The 19,936-nt window shown below is 40.4% G+C and overlaps 1 protein-coding gene across 28 annotated transcripts in view; it reads right to left on the bottom strand.

Annotated features, from left to right (window-relative positions):
- Positions 1–19,936, bottom strand: part of madd (MAP-kinase activating death domain) — a 252,051-nt gene that overhangs the window by 42,399 nt on the left and 189,716 nt on the right. For 26 of the 28 annotated variants that reach the window (XM_039753998.1, XM_039753924.1, XM_039753975.1 and 23 more), the window contains 2 exons: positions 12,631–12,684; positions 10,793–10,893 (listed from right to left, as the gene is read on the bottom strand). In XM_039753998.1, coding sequence (XP_039609932.1) covers positions 10,793–10,893; positions 12,631–12,684 — 155 coding nt within the window. The remainder of the gene's footprint in view (positions 1–10,792; positions 10,894–12,630; positions 12,685–19,936) is intronic. The other 2 variants (XM_039754006.1, XM_039754081.1) reach the window with 1 other exon arrangement.

Raw genomic sequence — 19,936 nt, 5'->3', positions numbered from 1 at the left:
AGCCTTCCAGGTCCTGAAGCAGCAAAACAACCCCAGACCATCACACTACCACCACCATATTTTACTGTTGGTATGATGTTCTTTTCTGAAATGCTGTGTTCCTTTTACGCCAGATGTAACGGGACATTTGCCTTCCAAAAGTTCAACTTTTGTCTCATCAGTCCACAAGGTATTTTCCCAAAAGTCTTGGCAATCATTGAGATGTTTCTTAGCAAAATTGAGACGAGCCCTAATGTTCTTTTGCTTAACAGTGGTTTGCCTTGGAAATCTGCCATGCAGGCCGCTTTTGCCCAGTCTCTTTCTTATGGTGGAGTCGTGAACACTGACCTTAATTGAGGCAAGTGAGGCCTGCAGTTCTTTAGACGCTGTCCTGGGGTCTTTGTGACCTCTCGGATGAGTCGCCTCTGCGCCTTGGGGTAATTTTGGTCGGCCGGCCACTCCTGGGAAGGTTCACCACTGTTCCATGTTTTTGCCATTTGTGGATAATGGCTCTCACTGTGGTTTGCTGGAGTCCCAAAGCTTTAGAAATGGCTTTATAACCTTTACCAGACTGATAGATCTCAATTACTTCTGTTCTCATTTGTTCCTGAATTTCTTTGGATCTTGGCATGATGTCTAGCTTTTGAGGTGCTTTTGGTCTACTTCTCTGTGTCAGGCAGCTCCTATTTAAGTGATTTCTTGATTGAAACAGGTGTGGCAGTAATCAGGCCTGGGGGAGGCTATGGAAATTGAACTCAGGTGTGATACAACACAGTTAGGTTATTTTTTAACAAGGGGGCAATTACTTTTTCACACAGGGCCATGTAGGTTTGGATTTTTTCTCCCTAAATAATAAAACCATCATTTAAAACTGCATTTTGTGTTTACTTGTGTTATATTTGACTAATGGTTAAATGTGTTTGATGATCAGAAACATTTTGTGTGACAAACATGCAAAAGAATAAGAAATCAGGAAGGGGGCAAATAGTTTTTCACACCACTGTATCAGAATGTCTGACACCTTATATTCCAAATCGTAACCTCAGATCCTCAAATGAGTATCTCCTTAGAATTCCAAGAACAAAACTTAAAAGAAGTGGTGAGGCGGCCTTTTGCTGCTATGCACCTAAAATCTGGAAAAGCCTGCCAATAGGAATTCGCCAGGCTAATACAGTAGAGCAGTTTAAAAAACTGCTGAAAAAACATTACTTTAACATGGCCTTTTCATAACTTCACTGTAATTAAAATCCTGATACAAATCCATTCAGTCTTGAGCATTCAGATTTGTGGAAAAAAACATTAGAAAGACAAAAAAAAACCATGAGTGGTATCAGAGGAGGAACTCTTGCTGGTGATATTTCTGGGAAGCAGCTATTAAACTATTTAAGATCAACTTCTTTCCAATGAGAAAGACCATTTAAAAATGGACAATATTCAAGTTGTCTTTCTTCCTACAGAACAGACTTTGAGACTCAGAGTAATCATAAATAATCCCAAATGCATTCAAGATCTGCAGGAGCCTCATGTATAAATGATGCGTACGCACAAAAATGTTGTGTACGAACGTTTCCACGTTCCAATTGTGATGTATAAAACCTAAACTTGCCGTAAAGCTACGCACATTTATATGGTAGCTAATACCCTGGCTTACGCAAGTTCTGTGCTCGATTTTGCAGACTAGTGGCACCCATCGTCAAAGCAGTGCTACTGCTCCAGTGTGGTTTCCCTGATGCGGTTTTATAAATACACTGAAATTAACTGCATATTATTTATTAATCTAATGAATCTGATTGTAATTAACCTGTAACAATATAATGGTCCACAGAGTGGTCAAACTATTCTAATTCTTTAGCGTTGTTACTCTCACTGCACCTTCTTCTTCCTCTTTCAGCTACTCCCATTAGGGGCTGCCACAGCAGATCATTGTTTTCCATATTACTCTCACTGCACCACTCGGAGTACTTATATCATTGTATCTGAGTGGGGAATCACAGCTGTATAGCAGCTGATTGGAAACAGAATTATCGGTATACAGAATCAAGCACATGCTGCCTCAGCCATGCTTGCTGTCTATTGAACTGGTCTCATACAGCAAACGCTTTTGAGCCTTTCCTGTACGGACCTCGCGGTTTAGAAACAGTTTCATCCCAAGAACTATAAATGCAGTCAATCAGTCCATCAAGTGCTCCTTGTAGAACTGTTTGTACTTACAGTATAAGTACAATTACCTCACTGTAAACTTGCGATCAGTTGCACAACCTGAGCCACTTTATAAAGCGCGTATTTACATATGATGACAATGTAATTTTTAAGATGAAATTCAGCAAAATATGTTTATTATATACAGATAAAACTTTACCTTCATTTAAATAATCTATATCTATACTAATAAAAGGCAAAGCCCTCACTGACTCACTCACTCACTACTAATTCTCCAACTTCCCGTGTAGGTGGAAGGCTGAAATTTGGCAGGATCATTCCTTACAGCTTACTTACATAAGTTAGGCAGGTTTCATTTAGAAATTCTACGCATAACGGTCATAACTGGAACCTACTTTCGTCCATATACTGTATACGGCCATAGCCTGCAGCTCGGTCGCCGTGTGAGGCGGAGTTGCGTCTCACATCATCATACCTCCCACGTAATTGAGTGCCTGCCCATATAAGGTAAATATTCGCAGGTGAAGGACTGTGCTTAGCATATTCATAAGTGCAGCTACAGTGGAAACCCTCCCTCAGCGAAAATGCGAGAGAAACTTTTAAGTGCCGGGTCTGAGCTAAAATTAAATAAAGCCGTGGACATTGCAAGACCGCACAAGATATTCGCGAGATACAAGTTTAATGAGAAAAGGCAGGGTATAAAGCCTCGATGCTAAAGACCTGGCGAAGTCATGGAGAACATGGAAGGACGAGTTCACATTATACACAGAACTTGCAATGCCGGAGGCAGAGGAAAACACTTAAGGTCAGATTATTCCGTTAAATAATTCCAAATAGTCTGTCCGCTTCCTTTCATAGCTTTTCCAATGGTTGTGCTGCTTCCAGACATGTATTTTCGTATTAGAGCATTTAACCAATCACATTTCAGCCATCATTTGTTGCCAGGCAGAGAGGCCTTCACAATCCGTTCTGCAGGCCCTCTAACACAGAATAAATGTCGATTAAATTGTTGCTTCAACCAATCAGATTTTGAGTTGGTGTCAGTAGGGCCCTCTAGCAGGCGTACGGCAACGTCACCGTATTCAGACCCATTGATTGGATAGAAGCCGATATGAGGAACTCTACCAGGTCACTGAACGTACAGCAGGCGTGCCGAGCACAAGATCCTTGCGCGCACTACTGCCAACTCCATGGCAGGATTCTGGACAATATTATTTGCCAGACACAGACCAGATTTCAACAGCCCGAAAAACTGATGTTTTTCACTCTCCTTGACCCCCAGAAGTTTCAGGAATACAAGAACAATTTCCAGCATGCAGCCTTCTCCAGTTTAACACAGAGCCACGGAGCAGTTTTTGATCTGTCTCGGCTAAAAACAGAACTGACTGTAATGTATGCTATGGATGATTTTGCAGGAAAATCTCCCACTGATCTCCTTAACTTCCTTCATCAGAAAAATATGAATGAGAGCATGGGGCAGCTGTACACATTGGTATATTTGGCGGTGACCATTCCCGTGTACGCTGCTTCTGTCGAGCGAACATTTTCAGTCCTAAAGCGAATTAAAACTTATGCCAGAAATATGACAGGGCAGGTTCGACTTTCAGCATTAGCTTCGATGGCGATAGAAAGGTACTTTTTGATGGAACTGAAAAGCATGGATAATCTGTACGACAGAGTAATTGAACTGTTTTTGAGGAGAGAGAGGAGGACAGATTTTGTTTACAAATAATCAGAATTTTTGGTGAGTAAAATGTTGCAATTTTCTTAAATAATATTGCAAGTTTATGAGTTATTATTGATGTTTTTTATGTGTGTCACGGCTGTAGCTGCAGTAGAAAGGACCTTGCTCACCCCAGGTTTGTCTATTCAATAAAGACATTTATTGTGGCTACAGGAGTTATCTATCTGTGATGCAGCGGCTCTTTATACTGTATTTCTGCATATTAAGATGGTTTTTATAACCATAAATTAGGTTTTGAGGGGCTGGTTGATTCAGACAGCATTACTGAAGGCCTAGGTGTGAAATGCACGGTCCGCCACTGGACCAGATGATACGTAAATTTGATGAACATTACAACCCGAAAATAAACGAAACTGTACAGAGGTTCAGATTTTAATTCTCCCAGTGTGTCTCTCTGAATCCTCCGTGTGGGAACATTATCTTTAGGCTTAACAATCTTATTGTTACACCTTCTATGTGCACCGAACCATCCTTATTACGAAGTCTTCCTTGCTTTACCGCTGGCTGCTTCTTTCTATTCACCTTCCTATCTCTTTATTTGAACAGTTTTCCTTCTCACTTTTCCACTCCTTTGGTGTCTTCTCCCTTTTCGTTCAAAATATGCACCTCCTTGCCTTTTTACAGTCAGCTCCCTTACGTCACACCATGGTACGCTTAGCACAAGTTAATACCGAATGCCTGTTAAACATCTTACATTCACGAGTAGCGATTTATGTAGTGAACACTTCATGAATGAAACCTGTTATCCTTACAGCGGTTGACAAACACGGAATGTAACTTCAAAACAACACGTCCTCCAAATACGAACCTGACTGAAAAAAATAATGATAATCAAATCCTGCCATGACAGCAACACTCAAAACAGTGAGAAAACAATTACATTAACAATCAGGTTATGTTTTTAAAATGTTTCCTTTTCTTTCTAATAACTTCTTTAACACACTACCTCTCCGCTGCGAAGCGCGGGTATTTTGCTAGTTGTTAATAAATAAACATGCGAGGACATGGTGTCACAGTGCTAGCAAGGAGCTGGAGCTCCGTTCATGGATTGTTTCTGCCTCGTGCTGTATTCTTGCTAGGACTGGCATAACACTGGAAGGATAGAATAATTTAACATGTACTACGAGGATATTTCAATGTCCCTTAAAAGTTTGGAAGAATCCGTGTTCTAAGCTTACAGATGGCTTAACGTCTATTACGTAGCTGATTGTGTGGCGACTGGGTATTTGGAGAAAGAAAAGTAAGGACAGGAATTGGGGGTTAGTATGTTTGATAGAGACAGCACTGCTGCAATAAATTATTTTATTGAAGATCGTGCACGGTGCAGCAAGCATCTTACGTGAGGCATGAACAATCACTGCGCCACCATGTTCCCATGTTTAATAACATGTTTTAACTCATATCATCATGAAAATTATATCAAGTATACATTGCAGTATTTTAATACTGTAATATCACAAATGTAATGGATTCTGTGTCCTGTCGGAGGAAGAGAAGGCCCGTTTGAAAATCACGTAGTGAGTCACACACAAAGCACATAGATGATCCTATACAAAACAAAGCATTTAACTTGCTACTTTAGTTACGATGGGATTTGAGAAATTAGTAAATTAAACGATTTTTAGATGAAGTTTATGATGTTCTACTTTAATGAAAAAATAAACTACATGATTAAAGTGGAAATATCGAGATTAAAGTTGATATTTCGAGGCTTTTTTTCCCCCCCACTGTGTCCCTATTTTGTTTTTCTCAGGACCATAATAAGCTTTCATATGACACTCAGAGAGTGGGCTACGACTCGCCTTTTCACGGTGACTTTGATATCTGACAACTTTTTTATTTCGGCACTGTGAGACTTTGTGAACTTGAGCTTTCGAGTTTCTCCGACACTCTATGTCACTCGATCAACTTCCTTTTCTTGTTTATACCACTGCTTAAACCAAGAAATAGTACTTTTTCCTTTCCTCCACTTGGTATTCACTGAAATTCTTCTATTTACCCCCGTGCTTTTGCCATTGACTTTTCACAGAACGCTGAGCTTAAGGGCTATTTATATTGATTTGCATATTCAAAGAGGCTTCATTCTGGGAGGAGTCAGGGAGTGGCAGCAGGTGCGTGCACATGAGTTACTTTTCACGCTGACTGGGATTTATGTAGCGGAAGAACATGAAAGTTGGCAAACGCACAGATTTCTGCATCTGGATTTTTTTGTGCGTGCGAACATTTCCACATTTGTCCGTACGCTATGTTATAATGTGAATTCTTTGCACAGCGTTATGCATGAGGGTCCAGGTCTGTCTACAGCATGGATGGCAAACTCCAGGCCTGGAGTGCAGCAGTGGCTACAGGTTTTCATTCTAACCATTTTCCTAATCAGTGAGCAGTTTTCACTGCTAATCAACTTTTTCCCCTTCACTTTAATAGCCCTGTTAGAAGAGTTCAGCACTCTGAATTGATTCCTTTCTTCATTAAATGACAGCCAAGCAGAAATGAGATGTGAAACGAGCTAACAGATGACCAGCTAAACTGGGGCTTCAAACTCCAACCAATTTCACGCCAATCACTTTCTTAATGAGAAGCCAATTATTGCTGTTAATTAAACCCATTATTTAATTCCATGGCTTGTTGAAGCTCTCATTCTGCCACAGCACACATTTTGAAAACTATTGTTTTTGTGTTCTTTCTAAGAGCACCGTCAAAATGTTTTGGTGACCTGAGAGATCAACCTTACCAAGACCATCACCTCTCTTTAACTTCAGATATTGTGTAATGTGGGCACAGGGGAGCTGGTTATGTGGTGGCGTGTTTTGTGTCTCATTATTGTTTGGCTGCTAATTAAAGAAAAAGAAACAACTATGGGACCTAAGTCAAGTTAATTAAAAGAAGTAATCAGCAGCAAAACCTGGTCACTAATTAAGAAGATGGTAAGAATGAAAACCTGCAGCCACTGCGGCGCTCTAGGCCTGGAGTTCGCCACCCCTTGTTTTTCTCACCAACTTAACACATTGCAAAAGTTCAAAATAATGCTAAAACACATCACCTCTGAAATTCCACTAGACTCCCTTTTCGGTTCAACAAGAAACTACCATTAAATCACTGCCACCGAGATAGCTGTATATTTTAGCACCATAACCTGCATGTTATATTTGCTTGTTCAATATTAACACTAGAATCCCTGAAGCCTTTGAAAAAAGTCGTAATACCAGGCCACCTTAAACTCCTTCACACCACCTCATCAGCGTCTTTGACTTACAAATGTGCCGATCAGCACTGGCAGCAGGGAACCGAGGCAGGTGAAGTCAACTCAGACGCTGAAGGTTATCTGGCAGTGAGGTGTTTGGGATTGTATAGGGTAAATAACACATTGTTATTTGGGATACATACATTTTATGTAGGTAGCAAAAATTTACACTGGGTGTTACAGATTAAATTCATATGTATGTTTTTTATTATATAACAGCAGCTCACTACTCAAAACGGGAATAACTCGGATTCAAACTCACAACCTCTTGATTACAAGGCAGCAGTTCTTACCTCTGCACCAGCCAAACAGACATACCGCAGCCTCCGGTAAGGCTAAAGGGTGTGTGTGTGTGTGTGTGTGTGTATGTTTATTAACAACTCATGGTGTGGAGATGTACGGACTGTTTATAAGCACTGCTCAAGGCGGGAAGTTTCCTGGAACACCTGCAGATTTTATTTTTTTCTCCAGCCGTCTGGAGTTTTTTTTTTTTGTTTTTTCTGTCCACCCTGGCCATCGGACCTTACTCCTTTTCTATGTTAACTAATGTTGTCTTATATTAATTTCTTATTTTGTCTATTATTTATCTTTTCTTCATTATGTAAAGCACTTTGAGCTACTTTTTGTATGAAAATGTGCTATATAAATAAATGTTGTTGTTTTTACTGCTGAAATGCCAACCCTATTATCTACCAAGGGAATTCACTGCTGTGTTTCTGGCTGCTGTTTACATACCACTGCAAGCTAACTCTGCGGCAGCGCCATAGAGACGGCTCATCCCAATGCTGCTTGTATTGCAGCTGACGACTTTAATCATTGCAATTTACTGACTATACTTCCCAAATACCACCAACACGTGAACATTCCCACCCATGAGAAGAACACACTGGATCATGTTTAAAGCAACATACGCAGTGCATACAGGGTTGCACCCTGCCCCCACTTCGGAGAATCAGACCATGTCACTCTCTTCTTGTACCCAGCCTACAGACAAAGGCTGAAACAAACAAACCTTGTCATTAAGCAAGTTAAACTTTGGACCCCAGAGACTAAGAGCACCCTGCAGGACTGTTTTGCTCAGACAGACTGGGATGTGTTTAGAATTGCAGCCACTCTAGAGGACTCTTCTATCAGCATACAGGACTATGCCGAGTATGTGACTGGGTACATTAGCACCTGTGTTGACAACATCGTACAAAGCTGCGAAGTATGGACTAAGAAAAGCCATCACAGCAGCCAAGAGGCAGTACAGAGAGAAGCTGGAGGGCTTCTATTCTACTGCTGAATCTGGACATATGTGGCAGGGATTACAGCACATCACAGACCACCACCAGCACAATCAGCTCCACAGACAGTCTGCTGGATGATCTCAACATTTTCTACACCTGCTTTGAGACATCCAGCAACAGCACAGAGTTGAGGCACACACATACACCTGAACCACACAACCCCCTCCCCTCCCCCAATGGTCTCTTCAGGTCAGGAACACAAAGCACTAAGGAAGATCAACCCCTGTAAGGCAGTTGGACCAGACAGCATCCCTGGGCGGGGTCTCAAAGCATGTGCCAACGAGCTGGCTGATGTTCTCTGCTCCATCTTCAATCTTTCCCTCAGTCAGCGCATTGTTCCGTCCTGCTTTAAGACTACGAACATCTTTCCCCTTGCTAAAAAAAGCTTACCAACCTGACTGAATGATTACAGGCCGGTAGCACTAACTCCAATCATCATGAAGAGTTTTAAGAGAGTGGTGCTGGCCCAAATTCAGAGCAGCATACCAGACACTTTGAACCCCCTGCAGGTCCACTTCAGATGCCATCGAGGCCACACTACATTAACCCCTCTACCATCTGGAGAACAAAGACTCCTACATCAGGATGCTCTTTGTTGACTATAGCTCTGCCTTTAACATGGGTATCCCCCATAAACTCACCCATAAACTGGCTGCACTTTACCTGCACCCCACCCTCCTTGACTGGCTCCTAGACTTTCTGACTGGCAGGCCCCAGTCTGTCAGGATTGGTAATAAGATTTCAGCCACCATTATCACAAACACAGGCACCCCACAGGGATGCGTCCTCAGCCCCATCCTCTACACCATGTTCACCCATGTGTCGCCTCCCACAAAGATAACACCATCCTGAAGTTCGCAGATGACACAGCAGTGAATGGACGCATCACTGGTGGGGATGAGGCGGCCTACAGGAGGGAGGTCGACAGTCTGGCGTCATGGTGTGAGGACAACAACCTCACCCTCAACACAGACAAGATGAAGGTGATGATAGTGGACATGAGGAAGGAGAGGAGACCTCACTGGCCACTGCTCATCTGAGGGCTTGAAGTGGAAAGGGTGAGCAGTATTAAATACCGGGGTGTCCACATCAGTGAGGACCTCACTTGGACTCTTAACACCACACAATTGGTCAATATGGCTCAACAGCGGCTGTACTTTCTGAGGAGGCTGAGGAAGTTTGGTATGTCGACTAAGATCCTCTGCAACTTGACCAGCTGCATCACCGTGTGGTTCGACAACACTACTGCTATGGACCGCAAACGCCTGCGGAGAGTGATAAAGACTGCTGAGAAGATGACCAGGACCCCGCTGCCCTCTCTGCAGAGCATCTACAGCTGCAGAGTCCACAGGAGAACTGCTTCGATCCTCAGGGACACCACCCACCCCCAACACGAACTGACCCCACCCACCCCCAACACGAACTGTTGAGACCTACCCTCAGGCAGGAGGTATAGAAGTATGAAATGCAGGACTTCCAGGCTAAAGAACTCTTTCTTTCCCAAGGCCATTAGACTCCTGAATAACTGGCTGGAGTTTATAACCATGGGCCACCTCATTCTATCTACCTCACACAACTGTATTTGACTTGTCCATCACACACCTAACTGCACAATTACACTTTATACTTCTATTCTGTTTTTATAATTTATGCTGCCTCTGTTACTTATTATCTATCTGCTACTTAATATTTATGTTTATCTTTATACGTTGGTTTTGTCATTTGGTGTGGACAGCAAAGATAGAATTTCATTGTACTGTACAGGGAAACATGTTTCCTTACTGAGCACATGAAAAACTTGAACTTATTCTCTGTTCTTAATTTTTGGTACTTAGATGCAGAGAGAAACAAAAAAATAATGTGACTTTTTTAGTATGTATTTTTATACATTGATTTAAAATCTACATCATGAACAAAACGGGAGCTGAATAAAGTGGTGTTAAACTACAGTCTATTTCTAATAAGCAGAGAAAAGGTTGAGGCCATTCTTTTTACACCAATTGTTGTAGCTCTTTAGCTTTTAACAATAAAACTTCAGTCACATTCACAAAATTGTCTAAACCATTACATATTAAAAATGCTGTTATTGAGACACTGAAAATTAACATAAATTGTGTGCATCTTTAATCCTTAAAGTATTACAAAAAAGGACATTTACAATGTTTCATAAAAAAGTGCTTATAATCTGTATCGCTAATATATGCTTTCATCAAATACAATTTTTCAATTACACTGTCAAAACTAAAATCACAGGACTTCAGCAAAAACATTCAGCTTCTGTAGACTAAATTACATGCTTCAGATGCAAATCATCATGCAAACAGATGAGACTGGTATACAACACGTCATTGTTCCCTGGGCTGCATCAAACACACTCACTTGGGACCCTGATGTAATGCTCAGTCCACTATCGGCGCTTATCTGGGATTTCTTCTCATCTGTGTCTCCCAGATCAAATAATTGCTTGACTCCTTCAGATCCTGGAAAACAAACCTAAGTAAGAGGAGAATAACAGAACTAGAACAACTAGAGCAATTCATAGGACTAGCAGCTAGCTACCCAGGAGCCACAAGTTAGGACTGGATGTCTGGCTCGCCAAGACAGAGATTGCACTATTCATTGAGGGTATGATTTGAAACAACTGCAAAGCCTCCTCTGAATGGCACCCTAAAGTCAATTTAGGCTTCACACATTGACAATGTTTTGATTTAATTGTTTGTATAGTTGCATGTGTATTTAGCAGCCATTCAGTTTAACAGCTTAAATACCCAAAGTAAAAGTGAAAGAGTACAACAGCAAAAGGCCCCCAGGTTAGATGCTCTCTGATAATCAAATGAATTGGCTCCAGGAATACAGTAGTTTGTGAAGGGGAGAAATCTGTGGTATTATTAGTGCTCCTTGTTAGTAACAGTTTGCTAAACACTTTCACCATTATCACTACATGATTGGCCGTAAAGCTTGAATCACCCAAGAAGAAACCCCAAAACAAAGGATCTGCAGCTGTATAAACACCGCATCCACAAACAGGCCACCCTGGAAATCCCTTCAAAAAATTTATTTTTCAGTAAAAGGAAAACAGAGCTATTCTGGCAAAACATAGGCTGGGGCATAAACCACCAGTTTTATTATTTTTTTGATTAAAATCAATCTAAACTTTGCTTGGGGATCAGTGCCAATGATCTCAGTTTGTAGGCTATTTGGAAAATAGTGTTAATATAGAACAAGTAAAGGTATACTAAAATATTTAAAAATCAGTATTCATTCCAGAAGTTACGTTTAGGTGAAGCACGTATGGATTTTTGTGTACAGGATGGTCTTGTCTTTAGGCAACACTTTTCCTCACCCTGAAATTTTGCATATTTTTCAATAGAGGCCAGGGTAACGTGTCTGTGCATACAGCCATTGCTTTAGTATTTTGTGACCCAGAGAGGGTGCTATGCTAGCGACTGGGTGAGCAAGTGAGAGGGAATGGCAGAGATAGAAAGAGCAATGGGTTCAGCTGTGTGTGAGAGCAACCTGTGAATTTAACAAGATGCCAAGGATTAAACTGTTGCTGGCTAGATAAGTCCATAGCTGCCAACCCATGTAGGGTAGGGTGGAGGACAGGGGTGGTACTGCGCCTCCCTGAAATTTATCTTTGTATTGAACTGCTGCACTCACTACCTTAACCTATACTATGCTGTATAACTGTCAAGAGGAGGGATGAGATAATAACTGCACTCTGGACTGAGTGCACACACATCCTCCTCAACAATAACAGTCCTCCCTTAGTATCTTAAATCCTAAATCCAGTTTACGACTTATCAAATAGGGCCTCTTACTGGGAGTCTATATTCTTTACTACAACTAAGCTCCTTAAGAACAATGCTGTTTGCCAGTGACTGAATAGAGCGCTGCCCTATACAAGAATTTACAGTAACAAAATTTAAATTAATTTAAAATTAAAGTTTGGAAAACTTTTAGCCACCAAATTGATATTGTGTGCCTATTTATACATTTTTGTTTCTGCCAAATTCTGCTATTGAATAGGTATATTTGCTCAACTCACTCAGTGACCAGCATGCTAAGGTGTGGGAGAGGTGAAGGAGAGCCAGGAATGGGGCAAAAGAAGAGGAAAGACGGACTTCAAAAGGTACTGGAAAGGGGAGGGTGTAAGGGTGGGGTCAGAGTTGGCAGTTATGAAAGACCTCGATCTTGTTTCGTTGCAAATGTCTTACTCTGTTTTTCCATAGCTTTTTGCTTTCTGTTATCCTGGTGCGTGTTCCACAATTCTACCCAAGATGCATTGCAAGCGAGGAGAGAAAGACAGAAAGAAAGTCAAAGAGCTGGTCGAAGAGGCAGAAATGGAGGACGTAAAATACGAAAAAAATGTAAATGACAAGCCAAAAAGAAAGACTTGAGCATCATGGCAAAACTGCCAAATGCTTGGTAAACAGCTGCTTAACAAAATTATAGTTCCATGATGGCCAACCAAGAAGTAGAAAGCTGTTCAGCAGGAGGTTACTCAAGAGCACATGTCTACAGTGGTCTCCGTGCAGTAAATATTCACCAATGCAAAATGGCCAGACACAGTGCCTCCATAGACAGTGAAATGTCACAAGACAACTGTATAGGAATCAAGAACTAGCAGGGAGGTCTGAAACAAGCAAAACTGTGAAAAAAAGCAGCCAGGAGCAACCAAATGATCACAAAACCCAGAAGATATTATTGTTAAACAAACTGTTTACAAAGCATCTGGTGTTATTCCTGGAAGTGCCCACACCAACAAAGAAAAAAATAAACTGCAATATGTTAGACAGTATGCCTGCTGTTTAACGATAGAATTACCAAAGTTTACAAGAAAACTCGTAAATCTGGCCCACTTTAAATCCACTCGCATGTTTCCATTCAGCTCTTTTGTCTTGTAAATGTGTTGATAATCCCAAGCAGCAAACAGTCTGCTATACCTGCAAAAACATCTCCCAACTGAAGCCTTGTTTATCAGTGAGTCAGGTACCTAGGCTAAAAAAATATGTTGTTATTCGGAACACATGCATTTCACGTGTATTCCGTGTCAACAAAGATCTGTGTAAGAGCAAGAGGACAGGAAATGTTGAACACATACCTAAAAGACAAACTTTTTTCATGTCTTATTACTAACAATAACATGTATACATGAAGTGTATATTGTCTGAAGACTGAAGTCCAAATATCAAATAGTCACTTTCACAAAGGATACAAGTATAACAGAACTAATGCACTTTTTTTCTCCCCCCAAGACTATAACTGAAGAAAAAGAAATCAGGTTAGTGTTGCTTGTCATCCTAACTTCTTTGGTAGTACAGCGGTTAGAGCTGCCAACTCCTATTCAGGAAGCCATTGGTTCAAGTCTTAACGTCTCCCAAAATTAATTTTTTGAGTAGTGAGCTGTTCTTATTCTTACTATTATACAATAAAAGCATACATTTGACTTGAGTCTGTGACAAGACAGTGTAAATGTATGGTACTTGTAAAGTTTAGTATTTTTTTTATTCAGTTTTATTCTCTCGGTTGCGTTCATGCTCACCCTGATCTGACACTGCTGTTTTCAAATAAAGATGTGCTATAACAGAGGTGAACACAGATCGGAGAAAGAGAACAGAAGCCCTCCCCGCAAGAACCGTCCACTCACATAGAAGAACAACCCAGCTGCACCAGGCTTAAAGGCGAAAGATGTCACCGTTTCGATACAGGACGAATTCCAGCATCATCCTGCCAATCACCTGTCCTTCAAAGAAACAGCATCGCTTATACAGCTTGCCAGCGTGTCGTGCAAACTCCTGCTTGTGATTATGTTTTGTGATGGTCTGAACATAAGAGGCATTTATATTTTACTTATGAAAAAAGCCAGACAAGCACTATAAATTTACAGCGGCTGTTACAGACACAAATCAAATGTATGTTTTTATTGTATAATATTAAAAATGAGAGCAGCTCTCTCTACTCAAAACAGTAAAATTGAGAAGCTGCCAGCATTGAACCCAGAAGCTCTTGATTAGGAGGCTGCAGTTCTTAGCATTGCAATACGCAAGCTGTCGCATCAATCGCCTACCATAACCTGCTTTCTTTTTTCTTCGGTTATATTTTTGAATAAAAGCGCACTTGCTTTGTTATACTTGTAGTTTTTATGAAAGTGTTTATTTGATATATGGACTTCAAGCTTCACACCTTATACACGTCGTAAAGACGGTTCTTGGGTGTGTGTGGGAACTGTTAACATTTGAATCTGATGATTGTATATAGCGCGGAACTGACATCTCAGTACTATCCTGTCCTCTGCATCTCCTGGAGTTCAAAAGAAATACCAACATGCAGCACATGTGGATACAACACTGGCTAAGATCGGAAAAAAAAAACAAACAAATTAAAGTATGCAAATGAATATAATGTTGCATTAGTGCAACAATGTTTTCCGAAATGTACAATACAGGTCATAAAATGAATTATTCCACATGTCATATATACCTAAGTCTCTCTTTTTTGTCAGTGCTTCTTTGACATCATGGATCAGAAGGTGCATACTAATTCAGCGTGAGCAGGAGCACTCAAGAATATAACTGAATAAAAAAATTGACATCCACAGTCATTCTCAATCACACACCCCACTCACATCCACAGTTTTCCCAGTCTCGTTCATGAACAAGGTCTGACATGGTTTCCAAATAAAGAGGGGGTGTAGCAAAACAAGTTTGTTTGTTATACCTCCTCTTTATATGAAAACGGCGTCAGATCTGGGGTGGAGGGGGGTGTTCGTAACGTAAGAGAATAAAACTGAAAAAACCCCGCTAACTTTAACTATAAATTTACAGACGCAAATCAAATGTATGTTCTTATTGTATGATATAAACAGTAAGAGCTGCTCAATACTCAAAATGGTAAATTTGGGAAGCAGCTGATATCGAAACCGCGACCTCTTGATTGGAAGGAAGCAGTTCTTAGCATTACACCATGCAAGCTGTTGTATCAACCGCCTACCGTAACCTGCTTTCTTTTTTCTTTGGTTATATTCTTGAATAAAAGCGCACTTGTTTTGTTATAGTTGTACCTTTTTGAAAGTGTTTATTTCATATTTGTATTCAGGCTTCACACATTATACATTTCATGTCTACATTTTTTCAATCATTACTAAAACATGAAAAACGTTTCTGTACTAACAATGTTTTTAAATAGATTGTTGATGACAATGAACACACATGAAATGTACAGTGGTGCTTGAAATTTTGTGAACCCTTTAGAATTTTCTATATTTCTGAATAAATATGTACCTAAAGCATCATCAGATTTTCACTCAAGTCCTAAAAGTAGATAAAGAGAAACCAGTTAAATAAATGAGACAAAAATATTATACTTGGTCATTTATTTATTGAGGAAAATGATCGAATATTACATATTTGTGAGTGGCAAAAGTATGTGAACCTCTAGGATTAGTGGTTAGTTTGAAGGTGAAATTAGAGTCAGGTATTTTCAACCAATGGGATGACAATCAGGTGTGAGTGGGCACCCTGTGTTATTTAAAGAACAGGGATCTATCAAAGTCTGCTCTTCACAACACGTTTGTGGAAGTGTATCATGGCATGAACAAAGGAGATTTCTGAGGACCTCAGAAAAAGAGTTGTTGATGTTCATCAGTCTGGAAAAGGTTACAAAACCATTTCTAAAGAGTTTGGACACCACCAATCTACAGTCAGATAGACTGTGTACAAATGGAGGAAATTCAAGACCATTGTTAACCTCCTCAGGAGTGGTCGACCAACAAAGATCACTTCAAGAGCAAGGCGTAATAGTCGGCGAGGTCACAAAGGACCCTAGGGTAACTTCTAAGCAACTGAAGGCCTCTCTCACATTGGCTAATGTTCATGTTCATGAATCCACCATCAGGAAAACACTGAACAACAATGGTGTGAATGGCAGGGTTGCAAGGAGAAAGCCACTGCTCTCCAAAAAAAAATTACTGCTCGTCTGCAGTTTGCTAAAGATCACGTGGACAAACCAGAAGGCTATTCGAAGAATGTTTTGCGGATAAGTGAGACCAAAATAGAACTTTTTGGTTTAAATGAAAAGCGTTATGTTTGAAGAAAGGAAAACACTGCATTCCAGCATAAGAACCTTATCCCATCTGTGAAACATGGTGGTGGTAGTATCATGGTTTGGGCCTGTTTTGCTGCATCTGGGCCAGGATGGCTTGCCTTCATTGATGGAACAATGAATTCTGAATTATATCAGAGAATTCTAAAGGAAAATGTCAGGACATCTGTCCATGAACTGAATCTCAAGAGAAGGTGGGTCATGCAGCAAGACAACGACCCTAAGCACACAAGTCGCTCTACCAAAGAATGGTTAAAGAAGAATAAATTTAATGTTTGTGAATGGCCAAGCCAAAGTCCTGACCTTAATCCAATCGACATGTTGAGGAAAGACCTGAAGTGAGCAGTTAATGTGCGAAAACCCACCAACATCCCAGAGTTGAAGCTGTTCAGTACGGAAGAATGGGCTAAAATTCATCCATGCCGGTGTGCAGGAATGATCAAAAGTTACTGGAAACGTTTAGTTGCAGTTATTGGTGCAAAGGGGAGTCACACCAGATACTGAAAGAAAAGGTTCACATACTTTTGCCACTCACAAATATGTAATATTTGATCATTTTCCTTAATAAATAAATGACCAAGTATAATATTTTTGTCTCATTTGTTTAACTGGTTTCTCTTTATCTACTTTTATGATTTGAGTGAAAATCTGATGATGTTTTAGGTCATATTTATGCAGAAATATAGAAAATTCTACAGGGTTCCCAAACTTTCAAGCACCACTGTATGTATTCCAAATGACAATGTACTTTTTTTACTCTATAAAGTTCCAGCACTTCACTTGAAGATAAACACTGAGCACTGAGAAACGTCTTTGCAAATTGAACTGCGGCGGTGGGTGGGGGGATGGGATAGCAGGCTGCTTGCTGTTATCAACACATTTACAGGACAAAAGACGCTGACGGAGAGGTGAAAATGGATTTAAGGTGGGTCAGATTTATGAGTTTTCTTGTAGGCTCTGGTAATTCTAGTGTTAATGAATTATCGCTGAACCACACATTTATCTTGACAGTGTACAAGAAAGCACAAGGGTGACAACCACTTGAACCATCATGAACTCAGTTTAAACTACAGGCATAGGAGATCAGTTTCATTTAGCTCTTTAAAAATAATACTGCTAAACTTGGTTTTTTCAACAATTTTCTGAAAACATAAGTATATCATACAGTGGGTACGGAAAGTATTCAGACCCCCTTCAATTTTTCACTCTAAGTTATATTTCAGCCATTTGCTAAAATCATTTAAATTAATTTTTTCCTCATTAATGTACACACAGCACCCCATATTGACAGACAAAAAAAAGAATTTTTGAAATTGTTGCAGATTTATTAAAAAAGAAAAACTGAAATATCACATGGTCCTGAGTATTCAGACCCTTTGCTCAGTATTTAGTAGAAGCACCCTTTTGAGCTAATACAGCCATGAGTCTTCTTGGGAAAGATGCAACAAGTTTTTCACACCTGGATTTGGGGATCCTCTGCCATTCCTCCTTGCAGATCCTCTCCAGTTCTGTCAGGTTGGATGGTAAACGTTGGTGGACAGCCATTTTTAGGTCTCTCCAGAGATGCTCAATTGGGTTTAAGTCAGGGCTCTGGCTGGGCCATTCAAGAACAGTCACAGAGTTGTTGTGAAGCCATTTCTTCGTTATTTTAGCTGTGTGCTTAGGGTCATTGTCTTGTTGGAAGGTAAACCTTCGGCCCAGTCTGAGGTCCTTAGCACTCTGGAGAAGGTTTTTGTCCAGGATATCCCTGACCTTGGCCGCATTCATCTTTCCCTCGATTGCAACCAGTCGTCCTGTCCCTGCAGCTGAAAAACACCCCCACAGCATGATGCTGCCACCGCCATGCTTCACTGTGGGGACTGTATTGGACAAGTAATGAGCAGTGCCTGGTTGTCTCCACACACTGAGGAGAGGCAAGACACATGACAGCCCACAAGGAGTTTGCTAAAAGACACCTGAAGGACTCTGAGATGGTGAGAAATAAGATTCTCTGGTCTGACGAGACCAAGATAGAACTTTTGGCCTTAATTATAAGCGGTATTTGTGGAGACTACCAGGTACTGCTCATCACTTGTCCAATATAGTCCCCACAGTGAAGCATGGCGGTGGCAGCATCATGCTGTGGGGGTGTTTTTCAGCTGCAGGGACAGGACGACTGGTTGCAATCGAGGGAAACATGAATGCGGCCAAGGTCAGGGATATCCTGGACAAAAAAAGTGCTAAGGACCTCAGGTTTACCTTCCAAAAAGACAATGACCCTAAGCACACAGCTAAAATAACGAAGGAGTGGCTTCACAACAACTCTGTGACTGTTCTTGAATGGCCCAGCCAGAGCTATGACTTAAACCCAATTGAGCATCTCTGGAGAGACCTAAAAATGGCTGTCCACCAACGTTTACCATCCAACCTGACAGAACTGGAGAGGATCTGCAAGGAGGAATGGCAAAGGATCCCCAAATCCAGGTGAGAAAAACTTGTTGCATCTTTCCCAAGAAGACTCATGGCTGTATTAGCTCAAAAGGGTGCTTCTACTGAATACTGAGCAAAGGGTCTGAATACTTAGGACGATGTGATATTTCAGTTTTTCTTTTTTAATAAATCTGCAACAATTTCAAAAATTCTTTTTTTTGTCTGTCAATATGGGGTGCTGTGTGTACATTAATGAGGAAAAAAATTAATTTAAATGATTTTAGCAAATGGCTGCAATATAACAAAGAGTGAAAAATTGAAGGGGGTCTGAATACTTTCCGTACCCACTGTATATGGACTTAAAAAACACAAAAACTCCGCTAAGCACACAAGGGTCTCCCTAAATATTATAATTAAACTCAAGAGAAATAAGCAAAATCCACCACTGATTTCAATTAATAACAACAAAAAATAAATACATTAAAAGATGTACAAGTTTTGAACATGCAGGCTGCGGAGGCAAAAAAGGCTAGATGTTGCAAAATGCAGACTAGAGCACACCATCACTGCGCGAAATTCAGAGTTACTATTGTACATGCAATTTGAGACACAGCTATCAAAATTTTGAACATTCTGGAAAAGTTCCAATAAGAAGTCTATTCTCTAAAGAAAAATTCTTAATCAACCAATAGCCATGTGTATATTTCTTCAAATAAGAACATTACTACATAAATAAAAGCATGAATACATATAATAGTGCACCCAAAATTAAAATTTTATAGTTTTCTTGTGTCTGTGGGTGAATATAATCCTTCACTTTTATTGTAAAGAATCTTCTTTTTCATCAAGTGCAATCCAATGGTTTTCAGAATGTTCAAATGTTCAACTAATGAAAACCCAGAGCTCTGTGCACAGCATAAGACTGTCCTTCCCCATATCTCTGACCCAGTCAATAAAATTAAACATTAGTTTATCCCATAGAAAAATTTTGCTTTCTTATGTATTGGGGTA

The sequence above is a fragment of the Polypterus senegalus genome, chromosome 1 (genome assembly GCF_016835505.1).
Source record: "Polypterus senegalus isolate Bchr_013 chromosome 1, ASM1683550v1, whole genome shotgun sequence".
NCBI classification, from domain to species: Eukaryota; Metazoa; Chordata; class Cladistia; order Polypteriformes; family Polypteridae; genus Polypterus; species Polypterus senegalus.
The sequence above is the reverse complement of the archived record's forward strand: the minus strand, read 5'-3'. Positions and strand labels throughout refer to the sequence as shown.